Source organism: Notechis scutatus, chromosome 1 (genome assembly GCF_049901735.1).
Source record: "Notechis scutatus isolate UNSWTSFEM ecotype Mainland chromosome 1, rNotScu1.2, whole genome shotgun sequence".
NCBI lineage: Eukaryota > Metazoa > Chordata > Lepidosauria > Squamata > Elapidae > Notechis > Notechis scutatus.
The window spans coordinates 275,208,561-275,235,742 of record NC_142009.1 but is presented as its reverse complement, the minus strand read 5'-3'; the positions used below and the strand labels follow the sequence as shown (position 1 = coordinate 275,235,742).

Sequence of the window (27,182 nt, the reverse complement as noted above, 5' to 3'; positions counted from 1 at the left end):
TACTCATTATTCTATTTATTTTAACAAGAATTGCAGGCACTCTATTCAAACAGCCAAACAATGAACTGACTCAACAAAGGTATTTGTTGAGAATAGAATGGTTATTACATAGTGATGAGATCTACCTGTTCGCTCGTTGCTTCTCCATCACTGGGTTCATGTTCCACCAAGGCAAAGCTGTCCAGCTCAAGTATTTGCAGACACAAACTGTCTACCAGGTGTTGATTAAATCGGTAGCTTTCAAAAAAACAAATCAAAATGGGAATGAGATTTGAATGTATGCATATAGAGGTAGTCCTTGACTTACAACCAAAATTGAGCCCAGAATTTATGTTGCTAAGTGAGATATTTGTTAAGTCAATTTTGCCTCATTTTACGACTTTTCTTGCCATATTTGTTAAGTGAATCACTGTAATTGTTAAATTAGTAACATGGTTGTTAAGTGAATTTGGCTTCTCTATTGACCTCGCTTGTCAAAAGGTGATTGTACGACCTGGGACACTGCAACCATCAGAAATATAAACCAGCTGTTAGGTATCCGAATATAAATCAGGTGATCATGGGGATGATGTAACAGTCACAAGTGTGAAAAATGGTCATAAGTCACTTTTTTCAGTGCCGTTGTAACTTTGAACGAGGACTACCTGTATTTAAACAACTTATAAGGCGGCTTTTCTCACTTCTGCAACTCTGGGCATCTGACAATAAGTTTAAAAAAATGGTGCCAGCCCAGAGTATTTTTTTATACTTAACAAAAATCACTGGTTAAGAAACGGGAACTTCAGAATAGTTTATGCACGGATTTCCTTTAGAGATTCCTCTAAGGCACTCTTTGTTGCGCACTTAAGAAACTTTTCAGAACCAAGTGCAAAACTATTAAATGCCTTTACTTAGTAATACACAGCTTAAGTGAGCGGCAAAAACAGCTCACCTCCCTGCGCTGAGGATGAAGTCCCTGAAAAACTCTTGGCATCCTGGGAAAGAAGGAGGAGGACAGGGTCCTCTGATGCTCTGAGGAACGAGAAATCTCTCTTGCAGCCTCTTCAGTCGGTTCAGGTTATCTGGACCTAACATGTTGAGGACATCCTGGTCTGGAGTATCTCCCCAACTCGTGCCTCCACCAACTGATCCTTTACACATCTTTGAAACAGAAGAACAATATTTTGCTCAGAGAACACTGAGGACCCCACAAGTTTAGTTATCATAAATTATCTTGCTATTACGAAACAAAACATCTTTATTTATTTTTAAAAAATGCAACCACGAACCTACCTGAAGAAGCTGTTTCAGAAAGAGCCGGGCAAAGTGAATATAATTACAAGCTGCTGAAAGATGTGCCATCATAACTCTACAGAACAAGGAACAAGTGACTGTTATTATAATTAAATCAGGAGTTACTATTTTAGAATTCCTACAGGTACTTAAGAAAATAACAAATCTTTAAATAACTTGAGTAATTTGAAACTACGAAACACTGGTTCTGGTTCCCCCTACCTCCCCAATCCACCCTATCCTGGAACCTCCTTTGGTGACCTTAGATCAGTCGCTCTTTCTCAGTGCACGACAGTTATTTTTTGAAAACTGAAGCACTGCAATGTACTTTTTTGGGGGGAGGAGAGGGACTTGATAAGCCTGCTACAACTTTTCCAAATGTATTTTCATATTTACACTCTATCCAAAGTAATAAAAAGAGAAAGAGCCCTTTTTTGTTTTGTTTTGTATTAACCATGACTGAATTATAGTAGTGTCCATGTGCCAGTGCAATCCTTTTTAATTAGGGAGTATTTACTATATTGTTTCTGAAATAGATTCCTGCCATTGGTTCTCTTTGGGTTCCAGGATTTCTTTGGAGGCATTTTTTAAATCTCTCCTTTAACAAATTATTAATACATGACTACATTTCATTTGTTGTCATTATCAAAAGTATGGGTAATTCTTTGTTTCTTACAAGTTCTGATGTTACAATTTCAAACCATATAAATTTGTTACATACCTAGGGATTTCTTGCAAATCTTGGTATTGAGATATTATTAGATCAGATATTCTCCAGTGCTTTCCAAAATAATCACTAGTTATCATCTACTGGGCTACAAAGAGGCACAAGGACTCTTTTCTAATTATCTTTGTCACTATTTTTGTAAATTACCCTGATTCAATTGTTGCATTAAAAGCTCTTACCTGATCCTATCTCCTAGACGTTTCTCAAAATCCCAACCTGTTTTTTCAAAGTTATCTTCCCATTCACGCAGCAATTCATAAAAAATATCTCTATTGAACAAGGTAGACGTATTAGTGTTAATATCTGAAAATACAATTATAATTTGTTATATTATTCTATCTACATATCAGCTCTATAGTTATAATACAATTTCACCAAATCTTACAATAATATTTCTGTTACAAAATTTAAATAAATTAAATAGGCATTCTACAAGGATCTCCATAAAGTTAAACAATCTAACAAATGTTTTATGGCACAATGCTATGTAGACTTCTTCAGAAGTAGATACCACTGATTTCATGTATAAAAATAATGATAACTCTTGAAGGCATCAGATTTTTAATGCAAAATTGTTAAACTAAAATAACAAAATTAGCACACCAATAATACAATACAAATATGAGATTGTGGCATAGACAAATTGAATAATAAGTAAATAAATAATGCAGGATAATCAGGCAATTAAATAAGTGGATGGTTTTGATATTAAAAATGGGTAGAAATTTTATAAATAAAAAATAAATGACAACAGAACAAAGCAAGTTTTTTAGCGGCAAAACATCCCCTACTCCCTTTTTCTAAAATTTGAGTCGATGCTTTATAATAATAATAATAATTACTTTATTTGCAGTCACAGACCAAAACACAAGTACAACAAAAGAAGAACATGGGAAAATTAATCATGAACAATTGGTCACCAAAAACTTGACTAATTGTACTATTCTTGTGAAGAGGCCTCGCTGAATGCTACCCTTGAACCAAACGAGAAAAGTCCTGCCTTGGAAATATTTAGCATCCACCTAATGGCTGCCCCTGAGAAGGGCACGTTTACATTTGGTTAAAATGAATGATAGCAACCTAAGAGGGGTAAAACCAAAGGTGCCTACATCTTTTTTTTGTTTAATTTTTTTTATTTTTAGACAAACATACACAAACAAAACAAAAACATAAAGCCATCTTCCAATTACGTACATACAGTGTCTCGGTTGGTTACAAATTTTTTGTGCATTTTCTCCATAGTCCTCACAATTGTATATATACTCATATTATCAATCAAATATTTCTGAATACATTATTATTATTGTTAATCATTCATTTGACTATACTATTATTCCTTCATGTTATGCGAGATATTCCATATTTTTAAATTGATTCATATTATAACAATTCATATTATCATCCTAAATCCATCCAGTAATGATACATCTTTATAGTATATTCTATATAATTCTATTCTCCTTATACTGTAAAATTCTACATATTTCATTACCATATTTTATTTTCTAACCATTGATAAAATAGATCCCAAATCTTATAAAATTGTTTATCTTCTTGTTCTTTAATTTCAAATGTCAATTTACTTCAGCACATTCCATTATTTTCTTAATAACTTCCTCCTGCATTGGTATTTTCTCATTTTTCCAATTTTTAGCAAATACAATCTTAGCCGCTGTTAATACATTTACAATCAAATATTTCAATTCCCTACTGTGTATTTCAGGTAAGATTCCCAATAAAAACATCTCTGGTTTCAAGTTTATGCGTTTCTTTGTCATTTTTTCCAACTATGTGTGGATTTTAGTCCAATATCTTTTAGCTTCTGCACACATCCACCACATATGGTAATATGAACCCGGTATCTGATGACATTTCCAATATTTTTCAGATTTGTTCTTGAACATTCTTGCTATTCTTGTTGGGGGTAAGTGCCACCAAAGGTGGCTACATCTTTAGCAGGTCCCTTTTGCAAAAGCATAAGGATAAGAGCCATATGTTTGTGGTCTGATTGGAGGGTTTGACATGATGAGATCTGTTCCTAGATGACATCTGAAAACAGCAGGGGAGCAACTATGAAATCAACTTTGCATCCTGGTGAGACTGAAAGCCTAGGACAGAGCTGTCAAACTCGCAGCCTACGGGGCAGATGCATCACGTACTGGCCATGCCCATGCCTGGTTTAGCAAAATGGGGAAAGTCGCGATATGCCACGTGACGCTGTGACATGAGTTTGACACCCCTGCCCTAGGAAGTAGAAGCTGTGCAGAAAGCCAAGTTGTTGCTTTAAGAGATGTGCTGCTAAAATAGATCTCATAATTCACTTAAATATTAAGAGCACTCGAAATAAAAATATTCTTCTTTCTGTTTGGGGTTGGTATTGTAGTGGGAATCCTTGGCTCTTATCCTGTTATGATTCTAGGCTGAGAGATTTTCAAAGGAATACATCCTTTCCGAGTACTTGATTTTCTTGTTAAATATCTTATGTTTATTCAGCCTATGGGAGAAGAGTAGGATTTACTGAACCATAGGCAGCAATTACCTTAGTAGTTGGGAATAAACAATGTCATATTTCATAATCTGTTATACAAAAGGGAAAATTAAGAACTGAATAACTATTAAATGTCAGTTCTCAGGTCTTGTTTTCAGGCATGATATTCCGCTCTGAAAAAAAAATCGGGCCGGCCAAAAGAGACCCCCGCCCGCGCACCCGGGAGCGCCCGCTGCTTTCCCGCCAGGGCCAGGCGGTGGCGTGTTGCACGGAGGCTGGTCTGTGGCTGGCCCAGCTCCTTTTCCTGCCGCTCAGCGGCCTCCGCCGCACCGCCCAGGCTCCGCTCAGGTATCCGGCTGGGGCTCAGGAGTTGCTACCGCCGGCGCAGCTCACGCGGCTCCAGTCCCGCTTGCCTCGGGAAGGAAAGGCAAAACCAGGAGCCGCTGCTGCTGTTGCAAAGCGCCGCCGCGGCTCTTCCTTTTGCCTTCCTTCCTGAGGCAACGCGGGACTGAGCCGTCGGAGCCGCGCCAGCAACTCCTGACTCAGGGCCTCCGAGGGGAGGGGAAGGAGGAGAAGAAGGGGTGGGGGAAAGGGGGATTCCCAAAAAAATCGGAATTCCGATTTTAATCGGAAGAATATCATGCCTGTGTTTTATCTCTAGGAAGAATGCAGTTTTTCTCTTTTTAATGCCAAATTTAAGTGGAAATCATTCACAATTTGCTTATAGAAAAGGAAACCAACTTGGCTTACGGTTATACCAAGAGGTTTAGAAGGGTTCAATTAGGGATCCTGTCAATACTGGATCTGGCTGGACCTAGAAGAGTTGATTTGCTGGGTCAGTAAACACTATTATCCCAAAGCACAGGGGTCCCTAACTCCCGGACCATGGCCAATTACTGGGACATAACCTATTCAGAACCGGGCCACGCAAGAGGTGGGCCGATGTATTTATGCAGCTCCACTTGCATGAGCAGCACCCCAAAGGCTTCTCTTCTTTGTTGCGTGCTCCCAATGCTCCAAAAGCGGAGCAATGAGACCAGAGACTGAGTGGCACAAGTGCACCCTGAGGCTGCCTGGCAGGACACCCGATCTGATTTTGTAGCATCGGGCAGCCTCGGCACAAGGCCACGCCCCCAAAGGCTTTTCTTCTCTGCTCCAAAAGTTCAAACGGGCAAAAGGCTTCAGGGAAGTGATCTCGTGCCACTTCAGGCCTTCCATTTCTTTGCAAAAGCTTTTGGTGCGGAAAAGCCTGAAGGAACATGAAACCGGGCCCCAAAGTCTTCTCTTCTGTCTTATATGAGTGAAGCTGTACATGCGCACACATGCACGCAGGCACCAGCCCACCGCTCGCACAGTCCAGTTCCTCTTTCCCTCCCCCAGCCGGGCCACCAAGCCACAAAAGTTGAGGACCGCTGCCTATGCACATTTTGCAACCTTTTTCGAAGATGGCCTTATAATATAATGATGAAACACAGGAGTTGCTGTGGCAATAGAGACAATTACAAGGCGTATGGAAGAAGGAGAGAAGGAGTAATACAGGGCCCTACTCTTGTTTTGTAAATAACAGTTTTGTCTACTATTATTAAAACACCAAAGTATTCAAATGAACTAAGAATATTGATTTGGAAGTGATTCACTTGTAAACAATATGTTCATATGTTCAAATTTAGCAATTAAAACAACTTGTTAATTATTTCTTTAATTAAGTTTATTATTATTGCAGCATTTGATGAAGGAAAACCAAGAGTTCTTACCTTTGCTTCTTGAATATATGAAATGCCTTATCACTGGAAAAGTTAGATCGATTGTCAGTTTCTGGTTGAAAAGAAACTGACTGCACATATGAAGGCAACCAGACAGAAACCTGTTAATTGCATATAATGATAAGTAAGCAATTCTCCATTTCAATATACACTTCTAAGCAAAGTATGCAGAATCTAGCCTTAAAATTGAAATTGCAGTCTGTTTTATTTACTATGCCTTAGATTCATTGCTAAAACATAAATTTGTAAACTTGTAGCAGTGCAATCAAATGACCAATTTTAAGCACCCTAACCTACACCCTAACCTGCTTTTGTTATTTCATGGGCTGCTCTTATTCTATACTATACTGTAATTCTAATAATCGTATTCCCTTATTCTTGATTTAATTGTAACTGCCATTTACAGGGCAGAGGAAGATTCATGTGTACACTTGAAAAAGCTCTATGCACAAAAATATTTCAAGAAAATTAAGAAGAAGCAATATTTTTTGTCTCCAAGAAGTAATTTCTGAAAAGATTTGCAAAGCCCTTCTGTTATTTGCTTCATATTACCTTTGCTGTTGTGTTTTCATAGGCTGCCATTAGCCTCTCATGCAAGCCAAGGGAAAAAGATGCAATCCTGTCATTCTCAGCAAGAAGCTTCAGCGTCCCTTTCTCTAAATGAGAAACAATTCTGCCAAGAAAACAGCAATCGAAAAGAAAAGCACATTGTAATATTGTATTGAAATTCAACGAGGATGAATTCCACCATATTGCTACTCTTCATATCCTCTACTGACAGTCTGCATTCTGAGCTCTGTCACCCAATAACTGGATCTATGCTGGGAGCAACATCCTGCCCAAGATTTACCGTAGGAATCTTCAGAAAATCTTTCTTTCTAAGTGGGGCTTTGATGCCAAGGGAGAAAGAACAATAGCCATCTTTTCTCTCTTCTGGATTGTTTTTATTGATGTGGGTTCTTTATATGCCAAGATTGCTGTTATGCCCCTTGTACATTGCCCAGAGTTGTGTGATATAAATGGATAAATTTATGTTAAAAAAATAATCAAAATAATAGGCAAGTTATGCAACCTATGAATGAACAGTTTGAAAGAAATACCAGGTATGAAAGTATCTGCTTTCTTATGAAAGCAGCTAAATCATTGCACTTACTCAAACTGATAATCCAAAACTTGCACAGCAAAGTAAACACAGTTGTGTATACTGTGAAAGTGCTGCTTCTCAATCAAATCTGTAAACAAAATAGGAAAAAAAGCACTTGAAGGAACTCATTCAGGCTGAATTCAGAATTTAAGCTGGTCAAGAACAACCCACTTCCAGGACTGACATTTACCTTGAACACCTAGGAAAGAATAACTACTATAAAGCTCTTCTCAATAAGTAGCATCCACTGCTCAGAATTTTTATTTTAAATATTCTTGTTACCCGAATGAGAAAATAAGCCAGAAATCTAGATGTTAAACATGGCTTCCTATTATATATGTATGGGGAAGCTATGGTTAATGATTTTCAAACAATGCATGTTAAACCATAGTTGAAAGCTGCCTTGCCACATAGCATGCCTACTAAGACCTTAATCATAACTTCTCAGTTTTTTAGATACAGTGAGAAGCTATAACTTCTGCACCTTCATAATGAATATTTAAGCTAAAAATAAATTTCTCAGTTCACTTAAATGAAACTATTCCAAAATCTCTTATTTTGTTTAGTAGAATCCTTCCAACATCGTTTTCTATCGTATGTGCTATAACATACATATCATGTATGACATCCAAGGATTCTTCTATCATGTCTGACCTGAATCCTGTTCCATAAATCCCATGTCACTCTTCCTATCTTCTGCAAAGGAAGTTCCCTTTGCTGTTAGCAGCTGCAATACAAAGAAAAGCTCTGAGAAGATATTTGGCACGAGGTTTTCTGCAAAAAAAAGAAAAGTAAACAAGAACAGCAGTCATCCAAAAGGTTCCCTCTGGTGTTCAATACAGATAGTCCTCTACTTTGGACTCACAATTGAGTCCAAAGTTTAGGTTGTTAAGTGAAACATTTGTTAAGTTGAGTTTTGCCCCATTTTACAACTTTTCTTGCCACAGTTGTTAAGTGAATCATTGCTGTTCTTAAGTTAGCAACACAGTTGTTAAGTGAACCTGGCTTCCTCATTGACTTTGCTTGCCAGAAGATTGCAAAGGGGGAATCACAGGACACAGCAATCATAGGATATAAATATATCATAAATATGAACCAGTATCTTAATCATGTGACCATGCTGCAAAGGTTGGAAATATAAAAAGCCATATGTCACTTTTTCAGTGCTGTTGTAACTTTGAACAGTCACTCACTGAACTGTTGTAAGTCAAGGACTACCTGTATTTTAAAGAAAAGTACTATCATATCAACCTGGGTTTAGATTAAAAAAAAACTTTTTAATTATAAAAAGGAGCAACATATAATGCCCTTTAAGACATCGGTATCTGTAACTAAAAATAAATTTAAAGTTAGATGCTAGGGTTTATTGGTTTAACCCAATTTTAAAAACTGCTTTAAAACAGACTGGTTTGACTTTCAGGGGAAAAATGTTTGTTTATTTATTTACATTATTTTACACCAAAGTATCAAGGACTTGCACTTGCCTAATGCAAATGGCTGGTAACCTATAACAGTTTCAGAAGCTGCTCTCTGCATAAGAAAGTGGAAAATGAGAAAAGGAAGTATCTTGAAGAGAAAATGACTATCCACCTTCAGCTCCAGCTGGACACTTCACCCAAGAGCCTAGTCTCAAGAGAACACAGCCATTAAAAGAATAGTTTCCCTGCATTATACTCTTTTGTAATAATTCAGGCTTGATATGATTAATTCATGGCTTGGATTGATCAGAATTTTTCATTTTCACTGAGCAAAGCTTTGGTACTCTTTCCCAGTCAAACAGAATGACAATTACATAAACACCCTGTTTTGTATAATGCTAAACCATAACTAAGAGACCAAAATGTCACACAATATTCTAAGATTCCAACCATACCATGGCTGAATATAATATTGCAGAACACAGAACATGGAAAAAATGTAATGGTTTAGTTTTGGCTTAGCCACTGTTGTTCATAAACCACAATTTATTACGGGTAGTCCTCAAATTACGACAGCAAACCCAATTACTGTCGTTAACTATAATGCAGTGGTCATTAGATGAGGTTCTCCTTGCAACTTCCTGCTGGCTTCTCACATTCAAAATCTCCCCACCAGGCAGCAGCCGTTTACTTCCTGCTGACTTGCTTGCACAGGGCATGCACAGGTGCACTGGGGGCTTGAGTGGCGCAGCATGAGTGCAGTGAAGCTTGGGCTGGTTGTTGGGTAGCGGGTAGGCTCAAGCGGTGCATGGGGGCATGGAGGAAGTATGACAAGGCTTGGGCAGGTTGCGTGGGAAGGCGAGGGAAGCATGGCTTCAGGAGGATCTTCAGGGGTGCCCTAGTGGCAAGGGAGGTACGGCAGGGGAAGATTGGATAGCAAGGGTCAGGGAAAGTGCTATAAGGGTGCAAAGGCCAGAACTTCAAAGACTAGTCATAACCACCATTCATTCAGTACCATCATAACATCAAACAGTTGGCCATAAACTACTCAAGAGTCGCAGGAGCGAGTTAGGCAGCAAATAAATTTAATAAATAAATAATACATAAGTCAAGCCCTGCCTGTAGTAATGACAGTCAATGTATATAATTTGTATGAATTAATTTAAAAAATCTAAGTTGTTCAGAATTCAATTTCTCGGCTTTTCGAGTATGTAATGAGTTATCATTAACAGGATGGCACACAAAACATATAAAAGTTTGGTGTAAGAACTGGATTGTACTTTTATCAGTTACTGTTTTTTCAAAGCAAGATTCATTTGAAATTTCATCTCTGATGAATGTCTATCCAACACATCATCATTCTTGCTCTTCTCTCAACTTAACAGAAATCCCAAGTGTTAAATCAGTTTCAATTTTGCTACCTGCTATGCAAATGGAATAAAGTTCAGCTAGGTGTTCCAGCTGTTTTCTGTAAGTCACTTTGTTGACATCAGCTGAGGCTACTGACTGGTTTTCAGTTTGGAGATATACATTCCAACCAACATTAGATTTGGTGGGTGTGCCAGAATCCAGAGATAAACTTAAAGAGGAAGGCATGTGATGCAATAATTTAGATCTGTAATACAAAAAGAGCAAACAGCCACAGAATTACCAATCATAAAAATACTAAAATATTACCTTCTCGACTGCATCTGCTGGATTATTTCAGACATTTATCCAGAAGATTAAAAAATGCAAAGTCTTTAAGAAACTTAATACTTTTTAGTGCTTTTTCCTACTGTATTTGTAACAGCACGTTTATATAATAACATGGACCAAATCTGAAAATAAACCCAATTACTTATGAATCTAAAAAAACACCAAGGAGAATATTTAGATCTTGTAATTCAAATTTCTGTTAAATGCAATGAAGAAGTCATTTTAAACATATGTAAGATGTTCGACTTCCTTAAGAAATGGGTCTACCACAACTCGCCGCAGCCACTCACCATGGCTAATTCAGTGCGGCCACCTCGCCAGGGAAAAACTCACCACAGAACAAGAGTTACACTAATATCAAACAAAAGTGGAATAGAATCATTAAAGAAAGGTTTCCAAAGGAGGGGCAAAATCAAATGTGAATGACACAAATTATTTTAAATAATTGAATTGTTGAATTGTCTTGCAGCGAGTTGTCCTGTAGTGAGTTGACCATCACAAGTTGTCTCACAGTGAGTTGGCTGTGACGAGTAGGCTGCGGCGAGTTGTCCCATTCCATTAAGAAATGCCTGAAATCACACTGTCAGCCCATAGTGTACCTCTCTCTCTCCCTTTGGGCACCAGATCACTAATTCTATTACCTTTCTTTCTTCAACATCTCTCTTTCTTCCTGAAGGCTTCCTGTAATAGAAGTTAAATTCTTTTCCAGAGAATCAGTCACGTTCTCAGAACTTGCTCCAGACTGAATTTGAGAGTTGCCAACAGGTGTAGAAGTGAAGCATATTTTGGGTTTGGATAGCGTTCTCTCAGTACTCACAGGAGTAGGATTTATTCTTCTTGATGGTGTGGTTTTGCTAAAACCAAAGAAAAAATTAGTTCAAGAGACAGTAAACCTTTCAATATTTAAGACAAAAGAAGATAGTTTAAGCCAAGGTTCCAATCATACAATATTGTTTCCTAGTGACTAGTAAGTGACTAATAATCTTTTGAGAAATATGTAAATAAGATGTAGCATTCTTTTTCTCCACTATTTTTCTCCACTCTTTTTCTTTTTTTTTCTTTTTGCTTTTTCTCCACTCTGAAGAAACAAACTAATAAATATTCTGTACAGCTTCAGATATTGGAAATAGAATATATCCTTAATGAATATGTTTGCTACATATCATAGTAGCAATTTCCACTGTTTTTGTTTGTGATCATATGAAGAAATACTTTTTATCTATTGCAAATCTACCATAATGCAACTTTATTGCATTATGGTAGATGCAATAGGATTCTAGAACTTTGGGGGAGAAAAACATTGGTTTCAGTATCCATTTTTTTCAATAGCATGTTTTTTTACAGTTTAATTGCATTCTTCCTCACTCATCTTTTTTCAACAATATAAAAAAAACCCAAGCAGAGTAAGATTTCATAGTAGAAATTTCTGTAGTCCCTTGAAAGTTTCCTTCTACATCCAGATAATCTAAATCTACGATATTTTGCAGCCATCTACTGGCAATGGCAAAATACTTTAATAAATTTAATGTATTTATTTTTCAATAAATTAATGCATTACTTTCTAAAAGCTCAATGTAGTCAGCACTTTTCCCTTCAATATTTTTCCATGACAAGCCCGAGAGTCCACAAACCCAAAGTAACTCATGCCCTAACCTCTAATACCAGTGTTTCTCAACTTGGGAATGTCAAGATGTGTAGACTTCAATTCCCAGTCATCCCGGCTTGCTGGGGAATACTGGGAACTGAGGTCCACACACCTTAAAATTCCCAAGGTTGAATAACATTGTTCTATATTATTATTCTACCAAACATGTATATTTATCAAGAAATAATTTTGCTAATTGAATAGATTTTACATAAATGGATATAATCATATTCCATGTAATATCACAGGCATCTGATCAATATTTTGGCTTTAGCTATTAAAATGAGCATCTATTAAACACACTCACCTGAAGCAAAGTTGTACAGAAGGAGAAGGCAATTTAAAGTCTTAGCATTTGTAAGGGCACTGAAGCTAGATAATCAACAGAACAATTTTTTTTGCCAGAGTTGTTAAGCAAATCACTGAAATTGCTAAGTGAATCATATGGTCATTAAGTGAATATGGGTTCCCACATTGACTCTGCTTGTAATAAGCTGATTGGAAAGTTTAAAAATGGTGATCACATGACGCTGGAACAGTGCATCTGTCATAAATGGACACCAGTTGGAAGCACCCAAATTTTGATCATGTGACCATGAGTATGCTGCAAAGTTGCAAGTCTGAAAACTTTTTTTAATGCCATGGTAAGTTCAAACGGTCACTAAGTGACTGGCTATAAGTCAAGGAGTACCTGTACATATATTTGAGTGGCATCAACATACAGTATTCATATAGACATTAAATAACAGAGGAGAACCCTGGATCCTGTAGTACAGGGGTGTCAAACTCGATTTCATTGAAGGCCACATCAGGGTTGTTTGATCTCAGAGGTGGCTGAGGGGAGCAGTGAGCGTGGCCAACTCGGCTTCACTCATGTCAGGGGCACCTCTGGTGGCCTTGCGCTAAGGCAGGACTTCCCTGAGATCCTCTCTCCTTCTCATTATAATCTCCTTCCTTCCTTTTCTTCTTTTTCCTTCCCTCTTCACAGCCTCCCGAGCTCCGTTTTCGCTGGCAGAGGGCTGCAGGAGGCTGTTGTGGCCGAAAATGGTGCCCAGGAGGGCTGTGCACGATTCCCCCCAAGCTGTTTTCACTGGCAGAGGGGTGCAGGAGGCCGGCGTGGCAGAAAACACACGGCCATCCCAAGCTACGTTTTCACTGGCAGAGGGACCGTGTTAGGAATGTAAGTCACCTAACAGCTATTTGGGTTGGAAATATATAAACCAGGATAGACATTTTAATACTGTATCTTTAAGAAAATGCAAAACTGTAATTGGGTGTGGTTTCTCAAACGGCCATAAGATGGAGCCAGAAACCTGGGTTGTCTTAGTCTTAGTCTCAGAAGAAGTCTCAGTGAGTCTGTTTTCCTTCTGTTGGAGAGTACTACTGTTCCTCCATTTTTCCTAATTGACTGCTATTCATGGATTTGATGTAAGTCTGATACTGAACTGTTTTTGACACTGGACTTTGTTATTGAATTATCCCTGGACTGAAAATTGACTGATTTACCTGTGAATGACTTTGGACTGCTTGTTTTGAACTTTGCTTAATGTTTCTGAAAGTAAAAACCTACATTTACTGTACAGTGTATCTGTGTGCTGTGTGTGTATTATTCCAACACTACTCTCAAATACGTCTCCCTGTATGCGCTCATTCTCCTAATGGGGAATTACCTCAACACACCGCAGGCTGGTCCTTCCAGGGTGGCCCCACAGGCCAGATCTAAGCACCACGCAGGCTAGATCCAGCTCACAAGCCTTGAGTTGACACCCCTGCTGTAATACATCACATTCAACAAAACTTTGCTTCAACTCCTGCATTTCTCTAAAAGTTAGCTTGCCATCCCAGAAGCAAGACATTTCCTTTTCATCAGAATTACCAAGGAGATTTGAGAACTGAGACTTACTTTATTTTTCCAGTAACACTCATGGGTGGAAACTCCTCCAAATCATGTAAGTTAAGCTGGTCAGATGGTGAACAATTGGAAACAAGATTCATTTCACTCGGTTTCTTCTGTCTCAATGAAGAGAATGGGGAACTTTCACTTTTCACTTCATCATTTGTGTTTCTTCCTACATCATGTCCCATTGGCCGACCAGAACCACTTGTACAATTGCTTCCTTTTTTCCTGCTTCGCCTTATTGGGGCAGCAACAAGAAAACTTCCCAAGTTTGCTTTCTGAGCAAATCGTCTCTCACTGCGAGAAAAAACAGGGCTGGAACCCACACTTGAGCTAGTGCTGAGATCCACTTTTAAAAGATCATTACTGGAATTCAGTTCACTTGACCCATTAACAACAGAAGATCCATGTAATTCTGAAGCAGAAATACTGGTATTTGGAGACTGCAAGCTAGGAGGAACTATATCAAAGAAAAGTTTTCCTCGACAGCTACTAGTATGGAACTTTTTTTCAGATCCAGTCCTTTGGTTCCTATAGTTACTAGAATTTCTCAAGATCTTGGAATTTGGAATTTTAGCAGGAGTAGATGGTCCATGGGTTAATATCTGACTAGTCTGTTCCCTGATGTAGTTCAACAGAAAAGGAACAAAGTCTTTTTGAAGCAACTTAAGGGCAACAAGTTTGGGGTGAATTGGAGTGTCCTGTACAAACAAATCATAGTAAACATCAACTGATTTATTTTAATCTGAATTTTACTTCAGACATGCATGACTTCATGCATTTTTACAAGAACGAGCTGAGTTATGAATTTCTGTTATAAGCATATAAAGCAAAATGAAACCATTTCAAAATCAAATCCCTCAGGTAATCTAAAATCAGAAATCGGAGTCTTATCATAATTTATTAAATAATAACTTCTCATATCAATTGTTTGCCAAATTAACAGATGGCAACAACATGTGATTGCATATTGTTCTATCAATATACTTTTTTTTTTTAGTTTTGGCATTCAGCTGACAACTTGGAAAGGCACCATCCTGTATATGCTCAGATATTTATATAAAATATTTGCTTATCACAGTGATTTCCACCAACGATTTTTCTCTTTTTAATGAATGTGAGAATCAAGATTTTATTTTTTTCCCTTCATTACTATAGCAATATTATTTTCTACTCTAAAGAAATAGAAATGTATGGAAGTCAACAAAACAATAAGTATCACAATTTATATCAGACTTTTCAACAGAAGATTGCAGATGAATATTACTAACTGTCCAAGATACATTCTAATACGTAAAAATGCCATAGGAAAGATTCAGTAAAAGCTTGTTTTGGCTGTTTCTACCAGTATTATTAAATCTTGTATAATCAGAATACTTATTTCCTTTGCAAATACATCTGTCTTCTTTTCTGGATAATTTAAGCTTTATATATGAAAATGTTTAAATTTTATTACACTTTCATTAAACTAACCAGAATCAAAACTAAGCATTAGGTTTTTGACCTGGACGCTAGTTTCTTGGCTCTTTCAATTCACCCCGTGTACATAAATCTTAGCTACAGAAGTTCTCTTGTTACAGAGGACATAGGAACAATGATTTGGGCAAAATGCTAAGGCCATTTCCTCTCATGGTAAATCACTGGTAATTTTAGCCACTTCCATCTGCAGGAGGGGCTAAGCAGGAGCAGAAAGACAGTTATATACTTGCTGATTACAATTATGAAGAATTCCAACTTAATACTTTGTGACCAATAGGTTTAATCCAGAATCTACCTGTTTAGACAGAATGGCTCCTTATATCCACAGAACACTTCTAAATCAGGGGTCCCCAGCCCCAGGTCTGAGGTCTGATACTACCTGTTGCATGTTGGGAAATGGGCCACGCAAGGGGCGGGCGAGCAGGGGCGTATGCAAAGCTGCATTTGTGCAAGTGGCTCATGTGCAAAACCATGCCCTCCCATCCCACAACCACCAGCATGGGTCCACAAAGCTGGAAAGGTTGGGGACCGCAATTCTAAATCATGAAGAAACTGGTGCAATGGAGGTGGTTTTAATGTTAGTCAATTTCTCTCAAAATGTACTTTCCCGTGTATTTCTTTAATATATTGTAGAAAGATGGCTAGTCTTAACAGAAGAGAAGTCCTAGTTCTGGGAGTGAAAGAGGAAAAAAATCAATGACATTTACCCTTATTCCTTTTTATTGACATGGATGCTCAGAGCATAATTACATTCAGAAATACTCTCCCCCTAAGGGGGAAAAACTGGATAAAACCCCTCTGAATCAATTTTCTAGCAGAACTCATAACTACCAATAAATAAATAAATAAATAAATAAATAATAAATACCTTGATCCTGCAAGGCAAACTGCAGTCTAAGTAAATGACAGTGTAGGAATTACTGAGTAACATCTTGTGCAATGCTAATACTCCTTATTTGCAGGCTTTCTCCCCAGGAGTCTAATTAAATGATCCCAGAAGGAAAGTTGTTTTCTAAAAGCAACATTTTTTTTTCAGAAAGTACTCTAAATTACTTCTATTTATTTAGAAAATGTATTACATTTAGTACTATTTTTATGATGCATGCTCAGAAGAGGGACTTCAACTTCAAAGCATTACTATTCAGTTGCTGAAAACTAAAATTTATCCATACATATATCAAGGAAACCAAACATTTATGAACCCTGGATTATATTTACATTTACCCTGGTTTCATAAGTCTTTGTACATCAGGAAAAATTAAGTGTCATGCTGTCTCAAAAGCCTAGGAAGCTAGAAATTGCAGGACCATAATTTCCCTTGGAAATGACATGATTATATAATAATATATAGTAGTGTAGAAATGTTTTGCACTATGGACCATGAGCTTTTGCCTTTGAACAGCATTAAAACAAATTAAGAGCAGTCTAAAAAAGTTCTCAGACTACTAAATCAAGTCTTCTAGGAACAATCTGTTTTGCATTTCAAGTAACGACAATTATATTTTATATATTGAATTATATTCAAATCAGTTTGTGCATTATTAAACATAATAGCAAATTATGATGGCTTTTCAACCCACATTCCTTCTTCCCCTATTTTTGTATCAGAATTTACTAAGCAGTTGTTTTTTTTTAATTATCTACTCCCAGATGTCAAACTGGATTTCTTCGAGGGCTGGATCAGCATTGTAGTTCTACATGGGCCGGGGATGGGGGAAAGAAGGGACAGTCCCTACAGACTTTATTTTGTGTATCTGGGTTTGCCCTTAGTTCCTTTTATTTCTACTTCCTTTAAGTTGTTTTATTGTTAGTTTTAACAATAGGAGCTTTAATAATTAAAATTAAAAAATTAACTGGCACTTCTTAAGCATCTCTAGACCAACAAATGGCATTAAAAATCTTATTAGTTCCCATGCACTACCCAAAATACAAAGGCACTGAACATATAGGCAATCTTTTGAATGACACCAAGAATGCTTTAATCAGCAATGCACTATTTAATTACTGTAATCACAAGAGAGCCTTTTTCAAATATCCCACACAATAACCAGTGTAATAAAAGGACAATAAAATATTAGTTCAAACAGCTGCTTATAAAGGCAGTATAATTTGCTTTCCAATTACTGGGAGTTGCTGAACACTGATTTATTCACTGGTTATAGGAAACACTTTTGCAGTTAGGCTGTAATGTTGCTTTAAATTGACCAAGCAAGACACATACATTGCATGTGTGTGTGTAGAGACCAAGTACGCATGTCCAACATTAATGCTCTAGCCTAAAGAGTGAACTGGTACAAAGAAGACTTCTTTATGCTTAGTTCAGGGATTCTACAGTTCTTCACTTAATAAATTTTCATACCTAAGGAGAATTGTGCTTGTGGGCCCTAGGCCATCTCCTGATGACTTAGATAGCGTATTAAAACTGATCTTTGATCAGTAATTCCTTGATTATATTTAAGACTGGCTCCTGATAAACTAGACTGATGTGACTGCTTCTGCTAGTTCACATACAACAGTTGTTATTTTTTGTCTGCTGCAGGTGCCAAAGTAACTTGATTGGCTTTGGATACAATGTTACTTGACTCAGCACAGGAGAAGACAATGCCACTGCTTTCTCCCTTTCAGGTAATCCCTGGACTGTTTTGATTTGCCATGCAACAGGCAAAACTTTTTTTTTTTTTTTTTTTTTGGTGAAGAACTCATTCCCACATGCGCAAAAGACAGTAGACGCATATGAAATATGTTTTTCATGACATCTGGAAGTCTGGGCGCATCTGCTTGGGAATAAGTTTCCTCTGACTTTTCCCAGCCTTATTTCAAGGGGGAAATGTACCCTCCCCCAAGGAATGGGTTGCAAAAGCACCGACCCTCGGCCAAGCCTGACCTGCAAGCATGTACAGGTCAGGGAAATTGCGGGAAGGCGTGCACGGGATCTCGGGGTCAGGATTACGCGGTCCCCCAAGATAAAGACCGGATTCGCACACAATCATGGAGGCCCCAGAGGCGCCCTGCTCCGTAACCTCCAGGGCCGCGCAGGAGGAGCACCTAACAGGCAACGCGAGGCGACTATTCCTGCTTTTTTCCCGCCTTCCTTTTCGGGGTTTTTGAAGGCGAGAAGAAACTTCACCGCCCCCCCCCCCCCAGCCAACTTCCCGCCCCACGGAGGGCTAACTTCAAGAAGCGTCCCTGTCGCCAAAACGGGTTGCGCGTTTTACCTCTTCGGCGCAGCTCTGGCTCGACTTCAGCCACCGCACCACCGCGCCGGCTGCCACCTCGTCCCGCAAGAGCAGCTCCAAAGCAGCCGCCATCCCCCACCGCCTAGAAACTAGAGGCGCCGCTTCTGCAGCCTTTCGGGGTAGGCGCGCAAAACGCGCCTCGCTGCAGCCCCCCCGAAGCCGCCCTGAGCAGCAGCGAGGCAGAAGGAGAGGGAGGGAGGGAGGGAGGGAGAAGGGGCGGGGACTGCTTTCCCTTCTAACTCCGGGTTACTGCTCAGCACGTGAGGAGCGCGCGCGGGAGGGGGGAAGAGACGGATGGGACGCTGGACGCGCTGGGTTGAGAGGGCGCCGCCCCCTCCCCCTCTCCGGAAAGGCGGGATCGTAACTCTCGGGGGAGGGGGGGGCAAAAAATAAAAGAGCGCGCGGGCTCCTGAAGCTGAAAGGCACGATGGGGCGTGGCCAGAACCCTTCGGCTCCGGGCAAAGGGGCGGGCAATGAAATGCACGGACGAGTGGAGGAGTCGAAGCCATTTCCCGGCAAACATCCCCATTGGGAGGCGCCGAAGCTTTGGAAGTTGTGGATTGGTTGGAGGTCACGGCGGGGCGGGCTCAAAGGAGGTCCGCGGCAGCAGGGTTGCCTCACCCACCCCCTCCCTTCCCATGTCAACAAGCGGGGCGCCTGCGCCGGGGGTTTGCGCGTCTTTTCCTCTCATGCGCGGTATTTGCTTTCCGAGCGAGGCCCGGGGTTTGGCCTAGAGCCGGTGGTGCGGCGGCGGCGGCGATAAAAAAGCGGGCGGCCTCTTCCCCATTGCGGATTCTGGGAGCAGCAGCAGCAGCAGCAGCCCCCTCTCCCACCCCCACCCTCCAGCTGGCGGTTTAGGATGGCGGAAGACTCGCCCAAGCGGCGCAAGGCCAATTTCAACGAGGCGGAGACGGAGGTGCTGATCGAGCAAGTGTTGAAACACGAGCAGGTGCTGTTCGCGGCCGGGCCTGGCCGGGCCTCCCCGGGTCAGAAGCGCAAAGTCTGGGAGCTCATCCGGCACAAAGTGAACCCGGTGGCCGCTTGCCCTCGCGAGGTGGAGGACCTCAAAAAGCGCTGGCGGGACCTGAAGCGCCGCGATCGGAGCAAACTCTGCCGCGTCACCCACGGCGCCGGCGGGGTTGCCCCCCACCCGGCCTCGTTCGGCCTCCTGATGGGCAACGAGGACGCCTCGCCTCCCGACCACCTCCGATCCTATACCTCGGGGCTGGCTGCCCCCAACGAGCCTGTGCCCATCGTCGGGGGCATCGACACCCTGGACCTGCCCAGAGCCTCCTCCGTGTCGGATCTGGGTGAGTTGCAAAGGCGCCGGACCGCAGCCTCTTCCCTTGTCCGGCGGGGTTGCCTTTCTCCCCCACCGCCTTCGCGGGCAACAATCGTCCCCCGTTAATTCGGGGCTTTTTTTTTCCCCCGCCGTGGAGGAGAACCGTGAAGCGCTCTTGGCCATCCCTTTTAAGTATTGGTGCAGCCCGCAGCTTCTCTTCTTGATACGCCCGGAAGAAAAGCTGCTGGATGCCGTTTGGATAAGAACTAACTCCCATCGCTGCAGCAGTTGGCGTTGCGTTGAATGTATGCGGCTAAAGTTGCGTGTGGGTCAAGAACATCTTGGAAATGGGGTCCTTTGGGTTGAAGAATTGCTCCCAGGCTGATGCTATAAATATTCCTTAAATAGATAGGAACATTAGGAGTATCCGAATTGCAAAAAGTGCCTCCTGCCAATTCACTTTGATTGATGGGAGCTCTTTCCAAGGTAGTTCGACTTTCCATGCAATACCTGAAGATGAAACGGCCTGGAATGATCTATTGGTTGGTTGGTTTTTACTGCTGAGTTCTCTAAAATGAACTAGAAAGTAATAGAAAGTAAAGGTGGGGTAGCTTACATTTCTCACTTACTGTAGCAGAAATATATTCTTAGTACACATTGAAACTTTAGATCAGGGGTTCCCAACCTGGGGTGCTCGCACCCCCTGGGGGTGCGAGACGATATTCCAGGGGTGGGGTGAGAAAAGTCCAGGTAAATAATAGGATATTGGCTATATGTTGGCATTTTTATTTATTATGCAATGGATTAACTTTGTTTTCATTTTAGAGTTAAGTATCGTTATTTAGTGGCCGTCACATACATAGCTGAAAAGATTCAATCCTACCATATATTTAATGCGTTCAGTAGTTCCTAAAGTCTAAATTTCAGGGGGTGCGAGGTTCGAGTGAAATTTCTTTAGGAGTGCGGGGCGAAAAAAAGGTTGGGAACCACTGCTTTAGATAGATTGTGGAATTCAAACTCTGCTAAAATTTTGAATGGACAGGTACAGAATAAGTTGCAGAGCCAATTGTTAGAATATTAGAAACTGGAAGATTCCTGCTTGCATAGGCTTAGAATGAAAAGTTTCAAAGACAGTTGCCAATATCCTTTCCTTTCCTTTCAGGAAATATTGCTAGGTTGGAACAGAGTTCAGCGTCTCTTGGTATGATTTTAGATGATTTGCAGTGGATAAACTTAAGGGATTTTTGACTCCCCATTATTTATGACTAGTACCAAGACTCTACATGTCCCTCCTACCCCAAGAAAATTGTATCAGTGAAATGTATAAGAGTTGAAATTAATTCAGAATAGATATTTTTTATAAAAGGATAATGAGTATCATTCAGCTAAATCAAACTTTTAAGTGGAGTTTCTTTAGTTTGTAAGAATGTTTCTTCTGCACTGGGCTCCACTTCTATTTTTTTTTTTAAATCTGCAGTCTGAAATCTTTTCTTACACTGAACATCAATTGTACAGGTAGTCCTCAACTTAAAGCCACAATTGAGTACAAAATTTCCATTGCTAAGCAAGACAGTTGTTAAATGAGTTTTGCCCCAATTTACAGCCGTCCTTGCTACAGTTATTAAGTAAATCACTGCAGTTAAGTTAGTAATGAATCTGGCTTCCGCATTGAGTTTGCTTGTCAGAAGTTCACAAGATGTGATAACATAACCCTGGGACATTGCAACCATCATAAATACATGCCAGTTGCCAAGCATCCAAATTTTGATCACATGACCATGAAGGATGCTGCAACATGGTAAGTGTGAAAAACAGTCATAAGTCACTTTTTTCAATGCTGTTGTAATTTTGAACAGTCACTAAACAAATGGTTGTAAGTTGAGGGCTACGTGCATTGATCCTGGAATATCTAAGGATGCATTCCAGACTATGTTTCCCCATATATGGGGCTTCATATTTTAAATTAGAAATGGGGGTGGCAGTGCATCTTTGCTCTACTTTTCAATGTACTGCTTATGAGCTATTAATAACCCTGCAAGATTTAATCAATGGAGCAGTCAGTGAGATATGTTGAATGAGATATACTGTACTTCGTATTATTCCACAGAGAATAACATTTGGTTGCATGCATCATATTCTGTGTTGTTCTGCAACAATGCTGTGTTTAAAAACACTTTCCCGCAACACCTAATAGACACATTCATACATAATATGGTGTCACTTTTGGCACAACTAGAGTAGGTGGTTTACAGAAGCACACTACATCAAAATCCACATTCTGTCTTAATGCAGCATCTTTTTGCATAATCATTGATTTTTTTAAAAAAAAAAATGCCCTCCAGTCAGTGTTTGAGTTCTGGCAACCACCTGGAACAATTCCTTGCAATTTTCTTGGCAGGATTTCAAAAATGGATTATCATTGCTGCCCGGGGTTAAGAGTGAGTGTTACTCAGCTGGCTTTGTACCTAAGGCAGAACTTGAACTCACAGTTCCCTGGTTTCTAGCCTGACTTTAATTCTGTACCACTTTACAGCTTTGGCATAATACTCTGTAGGTAGGAAAATTGCATAGTTTTGTACAATATTATTTTAAAGGGAGGAAATTTTGAGCCTAGTTTTTAGTGCACAATGTTAAAACCATCATATTAGTTTTAAAATTTAATTAGCTTTTAAAAATAAAATAAAATAAATATTTGCATTTTAAGATATAAAAACCTTTTCAATAATGTAGAAATTTTTCATCTTGTATGCATAAACAAAAAACCATAAACAAGGTTTTTATGCATTTTAATATATAAACACTTTGAAGTGCTCTTCTCATAACATTTTCTCATTTCTTGGAAGTACAGTAAATAACCCAAGTAGGTATTTTGTATAATATAGTATATTTACTTTTGTTTTTTCCCTGTACTCTTGTCAGTTAAATTGTGTTGTTTTAAAAATAGCGTTCTCTGTGCCACTATTCAATTTACAGTTGATCTTTTCATTAATATGTTGCCAGTTGAAACTAGAACTACAGTTGTAAGTAAAGATATCCAGTGAAAACTACAACATTTCAGAATGATTGTAGTCACTTTTTATCTGTTGGTCACATCCAGGCTTAATAGTCAAGAATTCCATTAATAAAGAGATTAACATTTTATGCTTTTACTTTTAGGATTTACAGATGATCCTGGTCCATCCCAACAATCGTGTGTGGAGAAAATAAATCTAAAAGAAGAAATAGTGGTGAAAGTAGTGGAACCAGAAGAAAGCTCAGAAGATATGGCAGTTGTTCCTCCTAGCCAGGAACATCTCCCTTTTTTGGGGATATCGAATGGAGGACCTTGTGGAAAAGTAAAAGCCAAAACGAAAACTCAACCCCAGACAGACTCTAATGAAATTACAGAAGAAGATCTCTTACAGATCCAACGGAATCAACTGCATATCATTCAGTCTGGGTTTGATAGCATCAATCATAATCTTCGGTTGCTACACCAAGGAATGCAAGATCTCAACAACAGCCTCAGTGTCATGACACATACGTTAGTTGCTATAAAAAATGTCTATGTGAAAAACAATGCTGGTCCAACTACCTTTTCTACTGTCACTACCCAGACCACCGCAGGATACCTGAGTCCTGGGTCCCCTTTAGTCGAGGACAGAGTTAGGGTACCGGTGGCTGGGAGTAGCAGCAGAAGCAGCAGCTGCAGCTCCAGCTCTACGTCACAAGAACCAGGCCCTTCAGAATTTCCTCGGCCTCCGCACAGACCTATTAAGAAGGAGCATTCAAATGGCTGTTACTATTTCTGTTTTGCAGATGTGTAAGACTTGAATACATGTAAAGCAACTGTGACATTTGAATAGCTATTCTGTACCCTGCTCCGGCACTGCATCATGGCTAGCAGATTTCTCTGGCTATTTGTTTCTGATAATGCTAAATGTATGAGATCTCCAGTATTCCTATGTGCAGAAAGCCTGTATCATAAGAGGAACAACACTAGCTACAAATTGATTCAACTGACTGTGAGGGGCAATATAGCAATATTTAATATTAAATAAAGGAAAAATTTTAAAGCTCAGTTCTGTAGGTACATGTTTACTCAGAAATAGGTCCTGCTGTACCTGGTCTGGTTAACCTCCAAGTAAGAGTGACTAGGATTTACCTGGCTGATGTCTCATATATCAACTTACTTAGAGGGAATAAACCCTGACACCTTGCTATTTCTAATGTTGAGTTTAAAACAAAAGAAGAATGAAGAGATAGCAGCAACTTTATTTTTTCTGGTCTAAACATGTCATATAAGACACCTTTTTTTAATGATCCAAATGGTGAATTGGTTAAAAAAAACTTATTTTAAATGATGCGTAGTACTGCTCCCATAAGATATAATATGGATCTTATCTGTTCTAGCACCAGAAATGAATTGAGGTACTAAACCACCAGCAACGTGCTTGCTAGTTTTTCCTGATTATTCCTCCATTATTGCTCATGCCTCAACTGTTCAGAATACAACTTCCCCATCAAAACACTTCGCATAAAATATGCAGTAATGGGAAGGTTGCCTTTTGTTGTATAATAAAAGGAAAATTGTCTCCCCCAAAAAAAAAAAAAAAAGCTCAAGAGTATTTTGGAGAATTATTTTCTAGGGGGAAAAAGTCCATGTAGGAATACATTTGATTCACCATGCTGTAAACACTCTATAAGTTTTGAAATATAATATTTTAGATATGCTTATCCAGGGCTCAATAGCCTTTCTTAAGTTAAGGCAGTCCAAATCACCTGCAATACAGATAATCTTCAACTTATGAGCAGAAGTTGGACCAAAATTTTCACTGCTAAGCAAGATGGTGGTTAAGTAAGTTGCACCTGATTTCTCAACCTTTTTTGCCACAGTTAAGGAAATCACTGAATAATGTGGCCATTAAGCAGTTACTTATATTCATTTGTCAGATGCTGGAAAGTTCGCAAATGACAATCACATCACCCTGGGACACTGCAACCATTGTAAATACATGCCAAGTGCCAGATTTTAATTATGTGACCATGAGGATGGTGCAATAGTCATAAGTGAGAGGACAGGTTGTAAGTTGCTTTTTTTTCACTACCGTTATAGCTACAAACAAATGGTGGTGTCAGCTGAGGACTATTACCCCATGATCCTGATCATTTGATCAGTTTCACTAGGGAAGATGATAATTGTGCATCCAAGGTGCTTTATGTTTTGTGCACTTACCATAGTGGTTAGTCAACAAGCTGTGTATAAGGCATGGGTGTCAGACTCACGGCATCACATTGCCATCACATGATGTTTCACAACATTTTTTTGCATAGCTGGGGTGGGCATGGCCTGTGCGTGACACGCCCATCCCAAGGCCACCAATTTGACACCCCTGGTATAAGGTATCAGCCTTGCTTGTGTGTGAAGTGGAGGGGTAGTTTTAAAAATAACCTTCATTAAAACAAATTTCAATAGTTCTAAGATGTAAACCATTTAGTGTACCTGATTCATATAAGGATTTTTTTTAGTTAAAAAAAGGGTCTTGATATCCTGATAGTCCTGTTACAGCAGAGAACTTTTTTTAAAAAAAGTGCATCACTCCAAGAAGGATATGTTCTATACGCTTATGTTTTACCTTGAAAATATTCAAATTTGACAGTTTCATTTTAAAGTACTAAATTAAAAATAATAACATCTTTTCAAGGCTCTACTGCATATAAGTTGTTCCATTCCACACTGGTCTTTGTGCTTGTGCTCTAATATACTGAAGTCTGGGTAAAAAGCAGTATATTATAAAAGTCTTTATAGAGGTCTTTGCACAAAGCACTTTATTTCAATATGAATTATATTGGGGGGCCTCCATAAAGATAAAGAAGATGTTAAATCTTAAATAGTATGGTAAACATTTGTAAGGCAATGTAGGTTAGCCTGCCTTATAGATACTAATAAGCTGGGTGTCTTCTGCCAGATTCACAGAACTGAATGAGAATTTAGAAACAAATTAAGAAATTTCAGCATTAAGGCACTTCTAGAGATATTGATCTAGTTTAAATATTGTGAAGAATCACAGGGGATAAGCATGTATATTCAACTATTGTTGCTTGTCTATAAAATATTTCAAATACTGTGAAAAGGCTACCACTCTTCTGGGCAGCATCTGATAGTTTAGTTACATTGTCTTTTCCATCTCAAGTGTTCTGTTTTGATACGTTTAGGCCTCTTATAGCAAATAAGAATTTTAATGCATTAGTCTCATATAGACATAACTCATTTCAAATTGCTTCATACCGATATTAAAACAATTGGATGTTTATGGATAATACAATCATCTTTAAAACACTGATTTTTAATCAAAGACAATTTCTTTGAAGTATAAGGAATTTTTAACAGTGCATGCATACATAGTCATCCTCAGGTTTGGATACAGGTTACACAATAGCATTATACTATTTATATTTTTTGTTGTAATCACAAATCAAATCAGTCTTTGAACAATTAGGAAAAAATACATTATAAATCTTCAAATGTTCAAGTTGAGAAAATGTATTTTGTGGCCCATTATTATTACTACTGACAGCCAGCTTGGTATAATGATTAAGTTATCAGGCTAGAAACCAGGAGACCAGGAATTCTTGTCCTGCTTGGGCATGGACCCAGCAGGGTGACCTTGGACCAATCACTTTCTCTCAACCCTTGGAAGGAGGCAATGGCAAACCACTTGTGAAAACTTTTGCCAAGAAAATTTCAGAGCTTTGTCTGAATAGATCCCAAGAATTGGACAAAATTGAACGGAAGGGAAAAAATATTACTATTCTTTCATGAAAGGTAAGTGCTGTAATAACATCCCTGAAAATAGAATTAGAATGAAATAGAATGACCTTGCAATTCAGAACTCAATAACAAAAAAAAGTAGCTATCCACTATAATTATCTATTAAAGCCAGAAAATATACTGTATTTACATAGGTTGATTTCTAAGTCTAATCCTTTTTGGGCCAGCCTAAAATATACAGCAAATTTTTGTGTTAATTTTCACATAATGATTTGATATATATGGATTCAACTGGAACCTTTATTCATATTAGCACTGGATTCTTAAGTTTCCATTTCAATAGAAAGAAGCTGTAATTGGCAGCATTCTGAGATAAGTGGTA

At 39.0% G+C, this 27,182-nt stretch overlaps 2 protein-coding genes across 3 annotated transcripts in view; one reads left to right on the top strand and one right to left on the bottom strand.

Annotated features, from left to right (window-relative positions):
• CDAN1 (codanin 1) overlaps positions 1 to 18,879 on the bottom strand; it is a 34,864-nt gene extending 15,985 nt beyond the window's left edge. For both annotated transcript variants that reach the window (XR_003371152.2, XM_026671049.2), the window contains exons 1-12: positions 18,747 to 18,879; positions 14,059 to 14,753; positions 11,152 to 11,364; positions 10,234 to 10,427; positions 8,049 to 8,168; positions 7,404 to 7,482; positions 6,803 to 6,923; positions 6,242 to 6,351; positions 2,179 to 2,268; positions 1,273 to 1,348; positions 932 to 1,140; positions 126 to 237 (exon numbers count right to left, since the gene is read on the bottom strand). Coding sequence is in view for 1 of the 2 variants with exons in the window: in XM_026671049.2 (XP_026526834.2) it covers positions 126 to 237; positions 932 to 1,140; positions 1,273 to 1,348; positions 2,179 to 2,268; positions 6,242 to 6,351; positions 6,803 to 6,923; positions 7,404 to 7,482; positions 8,049 to 8,168; positions 10,234 to 10,427; positions 11,152 to 11,364; positions 14,059 to 14,753; positions 18,747 to 18,839 (2,112 nt within the window). In the remaining variant the exon portion in view is untranslated. The remainder of the gene's footprint in view (positions 1 to 125; positions 238 to 931; positions 1,141 to 1,272; positions 1,349 to 2,178; positions 2,269 to 6,241; positions 6,352 to 6,802; positions 6,924 to 7,403; positions 7,483 to 8,048; positions 8,169 to 10,233; positions 10,428 to 11,151; positions 11,365 to 14,058; positions 14,754 to 18,746) is intronic.
• A 313-nt stretch (positions 18,880 to 19,192) lies between these two features.
• LOC113414264 (uncharacterized) lies at positions 19,193 to 24,109 on the top strand. The gene is made up of 2 exons (XM_026671051.2): positions 19,193 to 20,077; positions 23,206 to 24,109. The coding sequence occupies exons 1-2, from the start codon at positions 19,627 to 19,629 to the stop codon at positions 23,853 to 23,855; spliced, it is 1,101 nt and encodes a 366-aa protein (XP_026526836.1). The 5' UTR covers positions 19,193 to 19,626; the 3' UTR covers positions 23,856 to 24,109.
• The last annotated feature ends 3,073 nt before the right edge of the window (positions 24,110 to 27,182 follow it).